Here is a 17,377-nt window from a genome sequence, read left to right as displayed (position 1 = left end):
CAGAGCTAGCCTGTATAGGAGAGTGATGTACCTGTCAGAAATTGTGGCTGCTCAGTCGTTTCTATTGGTTCATCAGTGCATTGAAGGGAATCAAATTCTAGCTAATCTGTATGTGTCATCAGGATTGCGTGTCTCCATTTAACCGTGATATTACAAGACTGCTGTACCAGGAATATTGATAGCTATAATTATGCAACACCAAGGATTGTGATAGAATGGCCATGGCATAATCCAAAAATCATACTGTAGCCTTTCCTCGTATATTTCTTGACACGTCCCGGAATGGATGTTAGATTGGCATCTTTAGTTATGCTTAGGGAACCAGGTGTTCATACTGGCTGGTAAGACAAACTAAGAACATTTTAGACCTCTTACTCAGCCATGGTTCCACAGCTGTACCGGAGGGACCCAAATGAACTTGTAGGGGAGTTAGAGGTATCATGCCTTTCAGTCTCCAGCTTACAAATTCCAAAAATCTTTTAAGAAGATTCTTTTCTGAAGATGCTTGAAAAAACATAGCTGTGTTCAGCATAAGAGGGAAAGCCCTCTCATCCATTAATAGCTGGTTAAAAGATACCAAACAAAGGATGGAAATAAATGATTCATTTTTCTCACTGGAGGGACATTAGCAGTCTGGTCCTAGATGGGTATATGGTACACTTTGTACTATCCAGCATATTTGTTACTAGAAACGGAGGTGATAACATTTGCTTACAGTACTGAAATATTCGGAATAATAAAAATGAAAGCCAAGTGCAAGCAGTGGCAGCAGACTGTCACGGTACTGAGTGATCTTCAGCAATGTTAACATTGTTTTCTTTTCATCACAAAAGGGGGTAGTAAAAATGGAAGGATACAGAAAAGTTTTAAGTTACTTCCTGATGAGGAATATGTAAATAGACTGGAATGCTTCAGCCAAAACAAGAGATTACTAAAGCGGGAGGACAACAGAGGTAATTAAAATCATGAGAGGCATGGCAGAAGTGAATGGGCTGCTGTTATTCACTGTCTCATAATAAAAGAAGTAGAGGACATTAAATAAAATTATCATTACCCCAGAGCATGGGTTCAATAATGGCAGATTCTTGGAAGAAAAATGGAGTAAAGTGTATTAAACTCAAAGATGCCACATTTGCCTGCAGAGATCCTTGAACTGCAAGTCCCTGGGAGCTGAGAGAGAATACCAGGAAAGTATTGCAATATGCTTGCCCTGATCTTATGTTCTTTCCTGGCCCTTCACCAATTCCTCATTGTTTGAACTTGTCAAAGAAAGAATGATAGGGTAAGAAGACTTTTAGTCTACTCTTAGTATGCCTGTCCTTATGAGATATCCTGTGATTTGATGACAATGGTGTCTTCCGTTATAATCTTAACTTAGGCATCGTAAGAGGATTTTATGTGTTTATCAAATAAGATTACATAAATATTTATTATTTGCCCTCTAAAGGCAATTGAGAACAATATATGACCCTAGTTAAACCACCCTAGGTAAACTTTGAATTACTAGCTTTTTGAAGTGGTAGTTTTTCATCACAGAATCTGTTTAGAGCATAAAATATCTCTTGGTCTTAATTTTTTATGTTTTTTGTAAGATTGTGCTGAGACTGGTTCAGGTTATGTTGGGTCTCTGTGAACAAGTGGAAGCAAAGATGCCTTCTGTCTTTATCACTGGCAGGAATTAGCAAATATCTTTCTATGCATTTTAGTGGAAGTGGGGAATGATCCTTGCCAGCTATGCCGGATAGAATGGCAGAAAGATAGATCATGGCCACTGAGCAATGATCAGAAAAATTAGTTATATTCCTAATTAGCTGTGAACTAATTATGTTTAGTAAAGGTTATGCCAGACATGCTTCCCCAGCACACTCCCTCGATCCACTTAGCACTGACATGCACTGCATAGGAGAGCAGTTTGTACTGAAGTAGCCCCTAAACAGTCTCAACTCTGCTGGTGTAAACACATCTTACCTTGAAAATTAAGTTTGCCTGGTGTTCAGTCCTTTGATTCGATGCCTCACTGAAATCCCAATTACTATAAGAATAACGAAGAATTTTTGGCTGAGGATAGATTGTAGAGATATCAGTTGGCTTCATCACTATCAATGAGTTAATGGAGAAGAAAGTAGGACGAACACATACGTTGCTTCTGCTACCTAACATGCCCGTGATTTCTGTTTCATACGTCTGTACCACAGATAGATCCACACCATTCCAAAATTCGGACATGAACACGAGTTCAGTTTGATCCTAGAGCACTTACTGGGTAGAAAACTGCTAAGATTTGTGGAGGAATATGGTACTTGCGTAGCATGATTATAAAAAGTGAGGCAACATTTTTAGTGCAAGGCAGAGTTTTGGAGACCCCTAAAAATGAAAACAAAAGCTGAAATTTGAATTTGATGAAGGACAAAAGAGGAAGCATGAAAGCACTCAAGATGACATGTGAGAATAATAAGCAAGAAAAGGTGATAGTATTTTTATTAGATAAGAGCCAGATTAAGCATACCTTCTCAAAGAAGCAAGAGAAGAGCAAACAGCAGAGTAAAGTCAGGATACTTCTGGTGAATATCTTAGCTGAGTAGATGAAGATGGATGTTTGAAATGGTTTCAGAAAAAGTCAGAGATAACCACCATTACCATTAAATGATGGATTAAAGGAAGGATTTTTTAACAGTTCATAAACATATTTTTTAATTTTAAATCGCTTCTTTCTTGACAAACTTTTAAGTAACTTTTCTTCATGAAAATTTGTTTTTAATTTTCTGTGGAACATATATGAAGGCTTTTCAGATAGCTCTTTTTGTAAAACCTTGGTCAGCTTCCTAAAAACTGGTTAAGTACTGTCAGTATCAGAAAACTTTCAGTTCAGAAAAACTGCCAGCTTTCTCAAGATAAGCTGGTCTTGTGCTTTGTATTTTTCATTCTCTGGAGGAATTAGTATTTCTTTTGTTTGCTCAGATGGGAAGTAGGAATTCTTGGAGTTGACATTAGCTAAAGCTGAATACGAATTTGTTCGAAGACAATGGCATGGCTCCAAGGTCATTCACCAGTTTCTCTGGAGGAATTAAGGCCGCCATGTTGCCAGACAGCTAGATTTGCAAATAAACTAAATGCTTTGTGTAGATACACACAGCCTTATCTTACAGAAGGGTGTGGTGAGGCCCTGGCATGCCTATCTTATCTATTCTCTCTAACCTTTGCTGTCAGACTGATCCTGTCTTAAGACGGGTAGAGCCAATTCATGAATTTATTTTTAAGAAAGTATTTGCATTACCGTTCTCTTACAGTGTTCCACTAAAAGAGGCTTAAAACATTAAAGCCTTGAGCACTGCAAGGCTTGTGGACAGCAGTCTATAACAAAACTCTGCAAAGTTTTTGTTAAATTATCTTTAGTATTAAATCAATGTTATTTTTTTAACAAACTATAGCAATCATGCAAGTCAAGAAATAAGTATCTAAAGAAAATTGAGCAGTATGCCAAGTAGCATTCACACTAGAGACAAGCATCGGTATGAGATCCTTTTTAATGCTATTTTATATTTATTCAGTCATCTTGAGCTATTACATTAACCCTACCTATAAATATCAGTACTTTTTGCCTCTACATATTTTCTACGGTAGAAGTCCAAACAAATGGAGCCTGAAGGGATGTAAGTAGTTAGGGAGGAGTTGTAGGGAAGAATGAAACTAGAGGGAGGTGATGCCGTTACAGCAGTATGGTACAAAAGGATAAAGGCTCTTATGATGATAAATTAGCAAGAGTTGCTGACAGCTGAAATATGGTATTTGATCAGCTGGGGAGATGACAAATGTAAAGAAAACATAAACTTGCAACATGACTTTTAGAAATGTTCAGTGAAAAAAGTAGGAACAACAGAAAAGGGTGTTGATGATGAATAGAGTACGAGACCATGATGAGTAAGAGATTTAGTGAGGAGGCAGTGGAAGAGAAATGGAAAATAGATTAAAAAAAAATAAGAAAATTCATGAAGTCAGAATATTCTGAATACTTTTTAAAATTAATTTTTCATATAGATTATTGGTGCACATACCACAGAAGGTTAAATACTTCAGGTTGCTGTTTGAGATTCCATGGTTTTTGTTGTCTGCACTGTCATGGCAAGGAGGGAAGTTGTCCACAAGTTAAATTCACTGTTAAGATACAGTTTATCTCATGCAAATGTGAACAAAAGTGATTACAAATCCCCATCTTAAAGACAAATGTATGAAAATTACCATAACTATAATATGTATGTCATCAATATACGTGTAGAAAATCTACCTTTAAAATTAAAGGAAGACACTTTATGGTCTAGAATGTGTGAAAACTGTGCATTTAGATCCATGACATGATCTCACAGGGAGACCATGCAGCTTCATTTCTTAGTATCAGTCATCAAGACTATACGGATTGCAGTCAGAACAGGTATGGTGAAGGGGAGGGCAGTTAAAGAAGCCCGTGTTTCATTTATTCACAGAACTAATTTCCACCCTCAAAAACAAGGACATGCATTTCAATTACTGTATATTTTTATTTCATCTGTATATTATTTTTATTTCATCACCCTTAACTGAATCTTGAAATAATGTGGTTTTAAAGTAGGAAAGTAGGTTTTGCTATAAATCATTTTAAAAAACTGTTATATGATGTCCTGCCTGTTTGGTACTTAGTGTGTTATGGTTTAGGGGAAGAAAGAAAAAGCAAACAAATAATTCATTTGGTTACTTAAAAAAAAATCTGCTTGCAGACTGGCTATCAAAATTCCTTCATGGCTTCCACTATCAAATAACTTTTACATTGTGAAATGTGAGATTAATTACTCCTGTTTTAGTATGCATCCCAGGACTTAAACTAGCCAATTAGCTTGTATTCGTGAATATTGATAATTATAGAATAATCACAGATGTTTGGACAGAGTATGTTTTCTAAGCTCATCCTGCCCTCCCACAGTTCTCTTGCTTCTTGGTTTATTTACTTCCAGGGAAATAAACAGCCCAAGATAGAAAACATGAGTTGTTCTAGTTTTGCTTTGAATTTATGAGAGGGACTGGGCACAGTAGTCGTTGAATTTTTCTCATAAAGTTGGAAAATAGATTTCATATTTAATAAATTAGTGAAAATGTCAGTTATGCAAAAAACTCAATATGAAATGTGTATGCATGGATTTAATGTGGCTTTATGGACTTTGTCATTAATTTTTAAAGCTTTCTGTTGTTTTTTTTTTCTAATAACCTGATTCTTTGATAAGATATACTAGCTAGCTTTATGGTTTGTGTTTTAATCGGTAAAAGCTGAATTATTAGTCTATAAAATAGCAAGAGGTAACTGCCTTCGCACATTTTTTTTTGGTTATTTACTTAATATTCAGAATGTCATTGTTAATTTATGGCAGAGGCACTATATTTATGTCTTAGAATTCAAACTAATGTTAGGAACATGCAAAAAACTTCAGTTATAAATAATCCTCACTGAAATCCAGTGAGCTGTATTTGAATGGGAAAAAATCTCATCTTCATCTCCTATCCAGAGTAAAACTGTCAGATCTCTTTGTCAAGTGTAAATATTTGTAATTTTCCTTGAATGAAATTTACAGTATTTCACAGAGGAAAAAACTTCAAATGAGGAGTTGCCTCCTCTCTATCCTGAAGGCCTGAGAGCTGTTAATTGCAGTGATTAACAATAAATGGTCCAAAGAAATGCTGAATTCAAGTACAGCTTTTATGTATTGATGTGTAGTATATAACCTTAAATCCTGGGCTTATTTTGGTTACATATCTCTGTAGAAAAAGTCAGAGAACAGCTACCAAAAAAAGAAACAGATGATCATATTTATAATCTTGAAAATAATATGGAAAGTTAGAGCAGTGTGAAATAAATATTTGTAAGAACTGTAACTGCTACAAGAACTTCTAAGAATTATTGGGGGGGTGTCTTCTTTTAATTACTAAGTACTTTCTGTTTCATTTGTGTGTATTCTCTTCCCAGATCCATGTAGGATTTATAAAGTTTCAAGAGAGTAGAGATGATTCTTAGATATAAGTGCCAATAGTTATGCTGTTACTGATCAGCAAGCAGCATTATTTGTCTGGTGGTTGATTCTGTAAGACTGCAGTTTTTACAAGCTTTTTGCTTCGATAGGTGAAATGTATGTCAGTTAGTGACATTACCACATTTTGGGATTTCTGCATAGTTTTGTCTGTAGCATGATGTTCTTTTTCTTATGTCAAATGCCTTATGAAAGTCACAAAACAAAAAGCTAGTTCTAACAGTGGAGAACAGTGGTTCCTAACTGCTCTGCCTTATAAAAAAGAGTGCCCCTTATGCAACCAAATCTTGTGTCCCATGTGAGAGGCTTCAGGACATGGCTTTTTCAGATTTTCACAGTAATCAGTTGCTTTTCTAGACCCCTTTGCAGACAATATTCTTTGACATCTGTAAAAGCAGTTACTGTGTATTCCCTGCTAAATTGCCTGCACGCTGCTGATTTGTTCATGTACAGAAGGACTCTGTATCGTATGCACAGTGAGTTCAATAAATTGCGTTTTATGCAAGTGCAAATAACTGCTTACACACAATTTACATCTCTGGGACTGTCGTAGATTTCAACATTTAAACAAAAAGCCCTGCAAAAGTCCTATAGCTAGTAAGACAGACATCATAGTGAATATAAATATGGTTTCCATTAAGGATTATGTCCAGCTTAAGTACATTTTACATCCAGGTTTTCTAAAGACCAACTGCTACCAGGAAGTAGGACATGGATTTTGGAGATGGAAAAGGAATGGAGAGATGTTTAGGCCATCATGTAGGTTTAGTCACACATGGATATGAGGTGCTGGCAGCCAGTGAGAGTCCACGGGTGAAATCAAAAGGGCAAGAGCAGAGAAATATTCAAAGAGAGCAGAGAGAAAGTGAGAGGAAGGTAGCAGTAAGATAGCGAGGGAGGTTTGGGAAGATGATTGGACTTTGCAGTGAGAAAGGCCTTGAAAGGTGATGGTAAAAGTTTTAGCATAGGAAAGCTGGAGGTTCTGGTGTGCATCCTGGGGCAAGAGGAGTTTGGAATTTGAGGGCTCTCTCTAGAAAAAAATGAGGTTTTGACTTCTGAGAGAGTAAGTGTGTGGAGCTGAAATACCTGAGGCAGGAGCGTAGGGAGGTTCAAGCTTTTCATGCAGGAGCAGGAGAAAAGCTAAAACTCTGGGTCTGAGAAGGATGGTGATTGGGTTGAGTGGCCTTCGTTTGGGGAAGGAACTGGATGCTTTGGGGACTTGAGTTTGGTGCAGGGCTTGAGACTGAGTTAGAGCTTGGGACATGGGATCAGGAGTCAATGGGACGCTTGCAGGCATTCACACAGGATAAGTGCCATCCTTTCATAAATCTCTCTAGCAATATATGCTTGTTTCTTTGTTGGAAATACAGATCTCATAGCTCATTTTAACTACCAAATCTTGCAGTTTAGCTATTATATTAGCATAACCAGAATATGATGCTGCATGATGTGATTTGGAAGAAGGCTGGTGTTTATGCAAGAAGTTCGGGACCATACCTCGTTTGTGAAAGCAGTATAGAAACACTATACCCTTGAAAAAAGTACAGAATGCTGGGAAATTTTAGCCCATTCCTCCACACTGTCATCAGGTCTGCAGAGGACAACAAATTGGAGGACAGGTCAACAAGGCCAAGTGCAGGGTCCTGCACCTCGGTTGGGGCAACCCCGGTATCAATACAGGCTGAGGGACAAAGGGATTGAGAGCAGCCCTGCCAAGAAGGACTTGGGGGTACTGGTGGATGAAAAGCTGGACATGAGCCAACAATGTGCGCTCGCAGCCCAGAAGGCCAACCGTATCCTGGGCTGCATCAAAAGAAGCGTGGCCAGCAGGTTGAGGGAGGTGACTCTGCCCCTCTACTCTGCTCTGGTGAGACCCCACCTGGAGTACTGCATCCAGCTCTGGAGCCCTCAGCACAGGAAAGACATGGACCTGTTGGAGCGGGTCCAGAGGAGGGCCACAAAAATGATCAGGGGGATGGAACGCCTCTCCTATGAAGAAAGGCTGAGAGAGTTGGGGTTGTTCAGCCTGGAGAAGAGAAGGCTTCGTGGAGATCTTATTGCGACCTATCAGTACTTAAAGGGGGCTTGTAAAAAAGATGGCGGCAGACTTTTTAGCAGGGCCTGTTGCAACAGGACGAGGGGTTTTAAACTAAAAGAGGGTAGATTTAGACTAGATATAAGGAAGAAATTTTTTACGATGAGGGTGGTGAAACACTGGCACAGGTTGCCCAGAGAGGTGGTAGATGCCCCATCCCTGGAAACATTCAAGGTCAGGTTGGACGGGGCTCTGAGCAACCTGATCTAGTGGAAGGTGTCCCTGCTTATTGCAGGGTGCTTGGACTAGATGACCTGTAAAGGTCCCTTTCAACCCAAACTATTCTATGATTCTATGGTCCTAGGTGATAGACTCAGCAGCAGGGCTGCCATTCAGAGAGACCTAGACAGACTGAAGAAATGTGCTGAAAGGAACCTTGTGAAATTCAACAAGGACAAATGCTGAGTCCTGCACCTGGGAAGGAAGAGCCCCTGGCAATGAGACAGGTTGGGCACTGACGGCCTGGGGAGCAGCTCTCTGGAAAGGACCTGGGTGTCCTGATGGAGACCAAGCTGCGCATGAGCTGGCAGTGTGCCCTGGCAGCGAAGGCGGCCAACAGCATCCTGGCTTTATGAACAGGAGCACGATGTATGAACAGCAGAAGATAAGGGAAGCTTTTCTCCCTTGCTACTCAGCAGACCACATCTAAAATACTGCAATTTTGCACCCTCCCAAGACTAGAAAGATGGCAGTAAATTGGAGCACGTTTGGTGGAGGGACATCAGGATGCTCAGGGGCCTGGAGCACCTGACCTGTGAGGAGAGGCTGAGGGAACCGGCTTGTTCCGTCTGGAGAAGGGTAGGCTTCGGGGAGGATCTCCAGTCAGCCTTACCATACCTAAAAGGAGACCACCAAGAGGACAGACCAGCTGTTCACAGTGGTGCGTGGCAGGAGGATGAGCTATAACGCATGTGAGAGGTTCAGACTGCAAGTAAGAAAAACACTTTCACTGTGAGGACAGTCAAGTGGTGGAGCAGTTGCCCACAGAGGCTATGCAATTTCCATAATACATAATATTCACTATGATGAGCTGTAAATTAGCTATTGCCACTTAAGAAAAGAGGTCTGGGTAATACTATGATTATTTTTCTGAAAACATTCAATGCACAGCCATAGTCAAAAGGTAAGCAGGAATTATTAGCATCATAACAAAATGGAAAACGTTATGTCATTGTCTAGGTTTGTGGTGATCCCACATCTCCAATTTTGCATATAATTTTAGGTTACATCATCTCAAAAAAGGATAAAGCAGGGTGAAGTGTAATGCGGAAAGGATGATCTGAAGTATGGAAGCTTTTCCACACAAAGGAAATTCACAAGTTTGTTGTTTGGAAAGGATATTACAGAAGATACAAGAGGTCTGTGAAATGATGAATGGCATAAAGATGTTCTAGGAAAGATTGTTCACTGTCTTTCAGAGGCATTCTTGCATTAGCAATTATATCAGCCATAGTAGATAGGGCAAAACAATTGGTGCTGGGGGCCCGATGTCCACATTTGCATTTTAGGGAACAGGGGCAACTTACTTCCAATCCCAAGGGCTGAATGCCTATTAGTGGTTGAAGCATATTACTGGAACACATCAGAGCTCTTGGAGCTCATGTTCTGGTTTAGTTTCACCTGAGAGGAAATTAATTTATTGGCTCTAAGACTACGCCACCAAGGGACAGAAAGCGCAGTAAGTGGAGGCAATACGAGATCTGGTTCAAAAGTATGCACAGACACAGATAAGGAAAGAAAATGCCATTTTAACATATTGTTCTGAGCACAGCTTCCAAAATACTGGGGTCCTAAGCTGCTGGTTGCTGCAAGGGCACATATGGGAAGGTGTCAGTCTGTACTTGCCTTTTTTCTTAAGCTCTTTCAGTAGCCTTATCTATCTGCTGCAGCTCATAATCAGAAAGAAGACACTGCGTCAAAATGACCTCGGTACATCTGATTACCTAAGAACACTTGTTCTTAGGTAATTTAATTTTACATGAGCACTTATAATGTAAATGGCTATTATAGCTTGCATATTATTCATTTGGACACATTTTTAGAGTAAAATTTTCCATCTCATATCTTATATTCTTTAGTCATAGCAAAATGAGTTCAGTCAAATTATAAAATTGGGAGAATTTTTTAAATTGTTTGTAGTCTTATTTTGAGTATTGCTAGTACCTCAATAGGAGGTTGCAAAAACTTTGGCAGGCACACATGCAACAGATGTGCCTATTGATGCTCTGGTGAAAATCCTTTTTGATTTGCACGCTTTGGTGGGTATAAAAGTGTGATTTGCACACATTGTTTTTGTAATCTAGTAACAGGTTTCCACTAACAGTCTGCCAGACTCTGCTGGCACTGTGCATGCATATTCATGTGATTTGAGTGGAAGTTCTTGTTCAGAGTGTAGCAACACAGGCATGCACAAAAAAGTTAAGTAAAATAGATGTTTTAACAAATACATGCCCATGCAGAAATTATTTAGGGACTGTATTCATCAAATAAGATGATGAATTTGCTCTTTTTTAAAAAGGAGCAAATACATTAGAAGTGATTTGAAGCTCCCTCAGCTTTTCTGTTTCATAACTCAAACTCCTACTCCATGTTGCTGTATAGTTTTTGAGGAACTCTACAGATCTCAGTTTTTATCTGCAGATGGCTAGAGTCAGATGCAGAGACACGGCTTATTTCCACTCTAGCTGGAAAGACAGACATCTGAAGGTATTTTTCATGTCAGAATTTATTAAAGACAGTAGTCACAGTATGGATCATAGAGTCTGCAGTAACTTTTGTGCGTGATCGTACAGGGTTTCTAAATCTGATCCTTGGCTTCAGTACTGTACGCAAGTTTATTTGGTAATATACTTCAGGGAAAAGAAACAGTTCTTGTTCTTTGTTAGCCTCTGTTGAGTCCTAGAATTCGGTTTACATAATAGTTGTACTATTGACATTTTCAGCTGAAGCTTAATCAATTTACAGATGGTAAAAAAGAGACTATTTCAGCAACGGAATGGAAATCTATTCCACATAACTGCCTGTCAACTTTCAATAGCTTTACTCACACTCAGGGAAGCCACAGGGATTACACATGGTGTGTAGTAAGCAGTTCCTGATTGTATACATGGAGTCTCAGGGTGGCTAGGAAGTGCGTCCCCTTCAGTGTGCACCACTGCACACCAATGTGCCTCAGCATGCCTTCCTCAGTTTTAGTCTACTATCATGCTGCCTGCTAGTGCAGCTTAATTAAGCCTCCTTGAAGTTCCTCAGTCTTCTGTTTTTGACTAATATAAATAATTGTGTATAATTGATGTTCATGTGCCAGTGATTTTCATTTTAACATTCTCAGACCTTATTAAAGATAATTCAGAAATATATTTTTTAAAAGTGTCCTAATACAGAACTTTGCTGGAATTTCAATATTTTTCCTTTTCAGTTTTACTGTTTCTTTTTATTTTTTTTTGTGAATTAATATTTTGCCCACAACTTTTATAGCACAATTGTTTCCATGCCTTCCAAAGAAAAGTGTTTTGTCTCTTTGGTATCCTTTTTAAAATAGTTCTTTTGACTCCAAATTATATAGGTAAACTGGTCCTCCTTTATTCGCTTAATGACTGCTTTATTTAGAAATTTGACTGGACTACTGAGAGACAGAAATTCTTCCTGCGGAGAATCACTCATGGTTAGACACCATGATAACATTGCATTTCTTTTTTTTTTTTTTTTAATGACAGTTTGGATCAGTTTGTCATGTACAAATACTGTTTCTAGATCTGTATACATCAGTATCTCTCTAACATTATTTACCTCATTTTAGAGACTATACATGAAATCTTGATGCTAGTCAAGAGAGTTTTATGATGGTTTTCAGTGACTCGAAGTGGGCTAAGATTTGCCCCACAGCTAAATATGCTATACTGACTCTAGAAAAAAAAAGCTAAAAATTCCAGGGATTTACTTTTAAAAGTTTTAGATTATAATACCACAAAATTTTATGCAACTGCATGAGCTAAACATCTGCTTAAAGATGCTGAAGATCTGTTTAAAGTATGATATGGAGCTCCTTGTTCTTTATGTTATGCTTTAAACTATGTTAATCTAAAATTACATTAATTTAAAACAGTATCTTTGATTACTGAAAATAACATTAGTAGTTCAGTAACAAAATTCTGAAAAATGTTAGTCGTCTTTAAATATCTTTCTGCCAAGACGTAATTTACTTCAAAAATGCTCATTTAAAAACTTACCTCAATTTCAAACCTGTATTTTTCTTTTCTAACACTTTTTAAACACTATTGTCAAATAGGAACCTCAATTTATGTTGTTATATTCTACTTTTTAAATTTAATTTGCAAACGGCATTAGATTTTATCACTAATGCTATATGTGATAATATACAGACAGCATTACTTTACTAGAGTAGAGAGCGCCAAATCCAAACAAACAAATACATTATTTTCCAGACATGGAAGACAGAGTTACTTCTTAAATCTTTCAAACTCAAGTCCACAGAGAGCTTCTTGTGCAACAAAGTGAGGAAACCTAGCAGTGAGGAAACCTAGCAGTGAGGTGTGAGATTTCCTGCTTTCATTTGTCCTGTAAATAACTGGGGAAAGGAGGGTTAACTTTTTTTTTTACTCAATCTGGTAGCTTTTATACAGATTTTTATCTCCTAGTCTATTTTTCAGCAGGTTTTCAAAGACGCTCAGATACTGTAACAAGGAGGCATTTCCCACATGCTGCTCACAGGATGGACTACATGGACTTTGAGGATGATAGCCGTGGGTGGCGGTTTGATATGGACATGGTGATAATCTACATTTATTCAGTCAACTGGGTAATAGGATTTATTGTGTTCTGTTTTCTTTGTTACTTCTTTTTCCCTTTTTAGTCTGTAGTAATCACAGTTAAGGAAAACAGCAGTCATGTGAACCACAATAATGTGAATAGAAAAAACTTGAAGAAGGCAAAATGTTTGTTTGATATTGCATTTTTATCATTCAGAATTGTAATAGACTGCATCAGGCATGCTGTGAGGCTATTTGATACTTCTGCTATGTGTGACAAAGTACTTGAGTTTGGTTCCAAATATAATGTGAAATCCAGATCATACGTCATTCAGTGGGAGTTTTGCCTTGATTTTGGTGGGAACAGCATTTACCCCTAGTGAATAAAATAATTACTCTGTAGAAATATAGAATACTGCTTCTTAGGGGAGTTCTGTGTACTCCAGAATATGATCCATAGAGTCATTTTGGGGTTTGACTCTGTGTTGACCCACTTTGCTCACTCATTGGTGCTTCAATTCCTCATACATAAAAGCAATAAAAATGCTTCCCATTTATAGTCAGTTGTTTTTGGGAACAGGAGATTATAAGCACTGCAGTGCTGCACCGTGCATTTATATAGACATTCGTCAGAGCTATTTCAATAGAATAAACCAAATCCTGGAAAATTTTGACAATTGATAGACCTGTTAGCATTCTACTGTGGAGATGTGCTGTACACAGTGTCTGAAATTTCGAGCTTATTAACCAGAAGGAGAAATGATACTGCACAGTGTGCTGACAGTTCATCTTTTCAGCAAATGGCAATCAGAAGGCATCAACTAACCCCAAGTTCTGCACGTTAAAGGCACCATTTTTGTGCAGATTCCCACTGTACCTTTTTTTACCCATCCAGATGAGTGTGTTTGAATCCACCAAGACAACTAATGGGGGGCAAGCAGCAGTCCTGCTGGCTATGATGCCGAGACACTAACCCTGGTAAATATTGGAGAAAGAAGCATTCTCCAGTGTAAGAGATCAGTATCATTATTAAATTGCTGTAACAATTTGAGGATACTCAAGTGTGGGCTCACCAGGACTATGTGTCTCCAGGGAGATCACGTAAAAGGACACAGTATGTATTTGCACCTTTCATGTGAAACAATTCTAAAGCACTTTATAGTTATTCTATACATAGATTGCTAAGTTACAGTACCAAACTGCAGCCAGTTCAGCAATCATTCCATACTTGCTGCTTTACACAGGATTTTCAAATGAAAGTGAAAAAGTATCTATTAAATTATAAAAAGGATATTGAAACTATTGCAGAAATCAGGTGCTGAAGAATGGTACAAAATAGTTGAAGAGCTTACTTTTCGGGAAGGCACAAGGAAGATTTTATTTCTAAGGGCATGACCCTGCAAAGTACACTGTGGTTTCATGCAGAAGAGCATGTGATTGTGTGTATGTAGTCCCTCTGGTATCAGGATTTGTGTGGGAGACCTGTGGTTTTTCAGTGGGTGGTGTACTCCCCTGTTCTAGCAGAGAACAAGGAGAAATGTGTTGTGGAAGGAGCCATCTGCCAAATGTGATGGAATGGAGTGAATTCAGGGGTTTCATTAAGCGAGTGCTTATGCTGCTTTACTGGAGCAGGGTCAGCATGGTCAGTCTCTGATCGGCTATAAAGTGATCAGGACCAGAAACTTTCACTTAATCTGAAAAACAGACGTAAATCAACTACTAATATTTAGTTTTCTTACAGGCTGCATAAAATAATCTCTTTGAGAATATATGTGTAGGATTAAAAATTACAAGTCTAACTACACTGATTGGACTAAATAACTCTTGCCATCGTTTTTTAATATATGCAAAGTTAAGGAGATATAATGATTGAAATTCACCATCACCACGTAGTCATGGTTGTGACAGAAATGCATCTTCTGTAATTACAGTATATCTAGTTACTTTGTCTCTACCTAAAGGTGATTGGCTCTATTACTGGTGGCATTAAGCGTAATGTTTTAAAAGCTTTAAGGTTGTAGGAAAGCACTTTTGGTGAATTTGCCTCTTTATGTTGATACAGACAAGTCTTTTAAAAGCTAGGTTTCTTAGGTCGTAGACTCATGTTTTGCTGCATGCAGATACATGCATGCTACATGCTCAAATATTATCAATAATTTTAAACATTTTTCTTATCTATGCCAGGACTGGGATTCTAACTGCAATTTTTGTTTGTCTCTCTAATCTTATGAATTTACTGCTCCTATCTCAGCAAAGAGAGGGACTGATTCACCTGTTAAGCTAAAATTGCTTTTACCTTTTGATCTCAGAAAATACTAAAATAAAAAGATGACAGGAAAAATGACTTTAACTTAGCTGACATAGTCTGAAATTCCAGTAATAATGTAATTTAAAATTATTTAACCAGGATATCTGATAAAACAATATCCTTAAGTAAATATTCCAAAATATATTGAGACAATACAGGTACTAACTAATTATGTAAGAAAGAGTTACTTACTTTTAATAGCATGTTACCATGGTTTTATTCTGAAAAAGGCAACAAAAGAGAGTAAAAAATCCAGTGTAATATTGGCCTCTTTTGTACATTTACAGCAAGAATTGATGACTGAGGGTGGCTGCATTTTCCTAATTTAGTAGGAGTGACAATTTTGTATGGCATTTCTAACTGTGTAACTCTACCTTTCTTTGAGGCCTAAACAATAAACTGTTTCTTGGGCTATATTGTTTTACTGGTTGTTATTAATTCCAGGGGACAATTGGTTTTAAAAGATTACAAATGTGCATAATGAAGACTGTTGCAATGAGACATCCTCCATAGGAAAACACCTAAAAGGCATAGAGTGGAGGAACTTTTTTTTGTCCTTTATTGCTTTTTTGAGATACATACTTTTGTAAAAATAAAATACCAATTCGAAAACTCAAATTTGGTTTTCCTTGAAGTCTGCCTGTAAAATGCTATTGATATCTGGGAGCAAGAGCAGGTCCTTTGTAAGCAATTTTCAGATTAAATTGATCTTGCTCTGCAAGCTTGTCTTTCTTACCTACAATAGTATTAAAATGTTTGCAATAAAATTTGAGTTGTTTGTAATATTTTGCAGTCATTTCACTAGATTTTGCTTGGTGGAATTAAATTTTAATATTTTTTTCAATCAATGTCTTCTTTGTTATCCTGTCTATTCTATTTCTGCTTGGGGTGCAGCTAGGGTTTGTTGAATTTTTTACTACTGTGATTAAGTCTTCTCATACTAGCAGCCCTTTATTTGTTTCAGTACTTTCCACGAAACGGTCAGCTTTTGTCAGAAATCATCTTGGGGCAACGTGTGGATCTTAACACATTCTGATAATGGAGAAACTCAGTGCTGGTGCTAATCGGTAATCAACCAATTAACTGTTGAAGCCAGCAGAAATCCAGGACAAGACTAAGTTTGGTTTTGACAGGCAAAGGGACTTTGTGCACACGCGGAAGCGTATGAGTTTCTTGCCTAGCAGTGGGTGTGTTTGTAGCTCTCCTACCTGCCAAAGGTCCAGTCATCTTGCTTCCCTCACAAAATCTTAAAAAAATTCCCAAGCAATAGCTGCACAGGGAGTACCGCTGTGAAGCACAACAGATTCTTTCACAGCTGTGTACCTGCCTGCAGTTGAGCTCAGATCTAAGTTAAGCCTTTACCAGTACACTGCACACACACCTGAAATATTTACCGTATGTCAACAACAGCATTACCACAGTTACTGATATTGAGATGGAAAAGGATGATGAAGAAGCAGAGTTTAGGTTTATTTTGTCATTTTTAGAGAAAAGTAGTGCTGATAACATGAACCTCTGGCAGCAAGAGTAGCTATTGTAGCTATTATGTGACAAGTAACTGTCTTGATGGTATGCAGTGTTGCTTTTGTGGATGTGTTTTCAGCATCTTTTGTCCCTGGCAATCCCGACCACTTCATAACCGTGGATGCTCAGTCCCCTCTCGGGAATTCCAGGTCTGTACAAGGGGAGTCACAGGTGGACGGAAAAGATGGAGGTAGGACATCGAGAGCATTCTGCTGGTGTTTAGCCCCAAACCCAGGCAGATGCTTCAGAGAAAGGAGGCAAGTTATGCTGTGGATTGCTCTGGGCTAGATGTGGAGCAAGACAACAAGCTCTCCTTAGAGATATCCTTTATTTAGCAGAAAGTGCTAATACAGACAGTAATAGCAGACAGTGAGGTGGATTTAAAACTGGCTGAGCAGCCAAGCTCAGAGGGTTTTGATCGGTGGCACAAAGTCTACCTGGAGGCAAGTAACTAGTGGTGTACCCCAGGGGTGAAAACTGGGTCCTGTCCTGTTCATCGTCTTCATTAATGATCTAGATGATGGGGCAGAGCATACCCTCAGCAAGTTGCAGAGGACAAAACTGGGAGGACTAGAGGGTTGTGCTGCTGTCCGATGGGATCTCAACAGGCTGGAGAAATGGACTGAAAGGAACC

The 17,377-nt window shown here is 38.3% G+C and overlaps 1 protein-coding gene across 2 annotated transcripts in view; it reads left to right on the top strand.

Annotated features, from left to right (window-relative positions):
• The window catches only part of RNF180 (ring finger protein 180), an 86,394-nt gene extending 70,334 nt beyond the window's left edge, over nt 1-16,060 (top strand). The window contains exon 6 of one of the 2 annotated variants that reach the window (XM_075136180.1): nt 12,816-16,060. In XM_075136180.1, coding sequence (XP_074992281.1) covers nt 12,816-13,015 — 200 coding nt within the window. In that variant the 3' untranslated portion in view covers nt 13,016-16,060. Of the gene's footprint in view, nt 1-12,812 lie in introns of both variants that reach the window. The other variant, XM_075136179.1, reaches the window with a different exon arrangement.
• The last annotated feature ends 1,317 nt before the right edge of the window (nt 16,061-17,377 follow it).

This window comes from Calonectris borealis, chromosome Z, assembly GCF_964195595.1.
Source record: "Calonectris borealis chromosome Z, bCalBor7.hap1.2, whole genome shotgun sequence".
Taxonomy (NCBI): domain Eukaryota; kingdom Metazoa; phylum Chordata; class Aves; order Procellariiformes; family Procellariidae; genus Calonectris; species Calonectris borealis.
The sequence above is the reverse complement of the archived record's forward strand: the minus strand, read 5'-3'. Positions and strand labels throughout refer to the sequence as shown.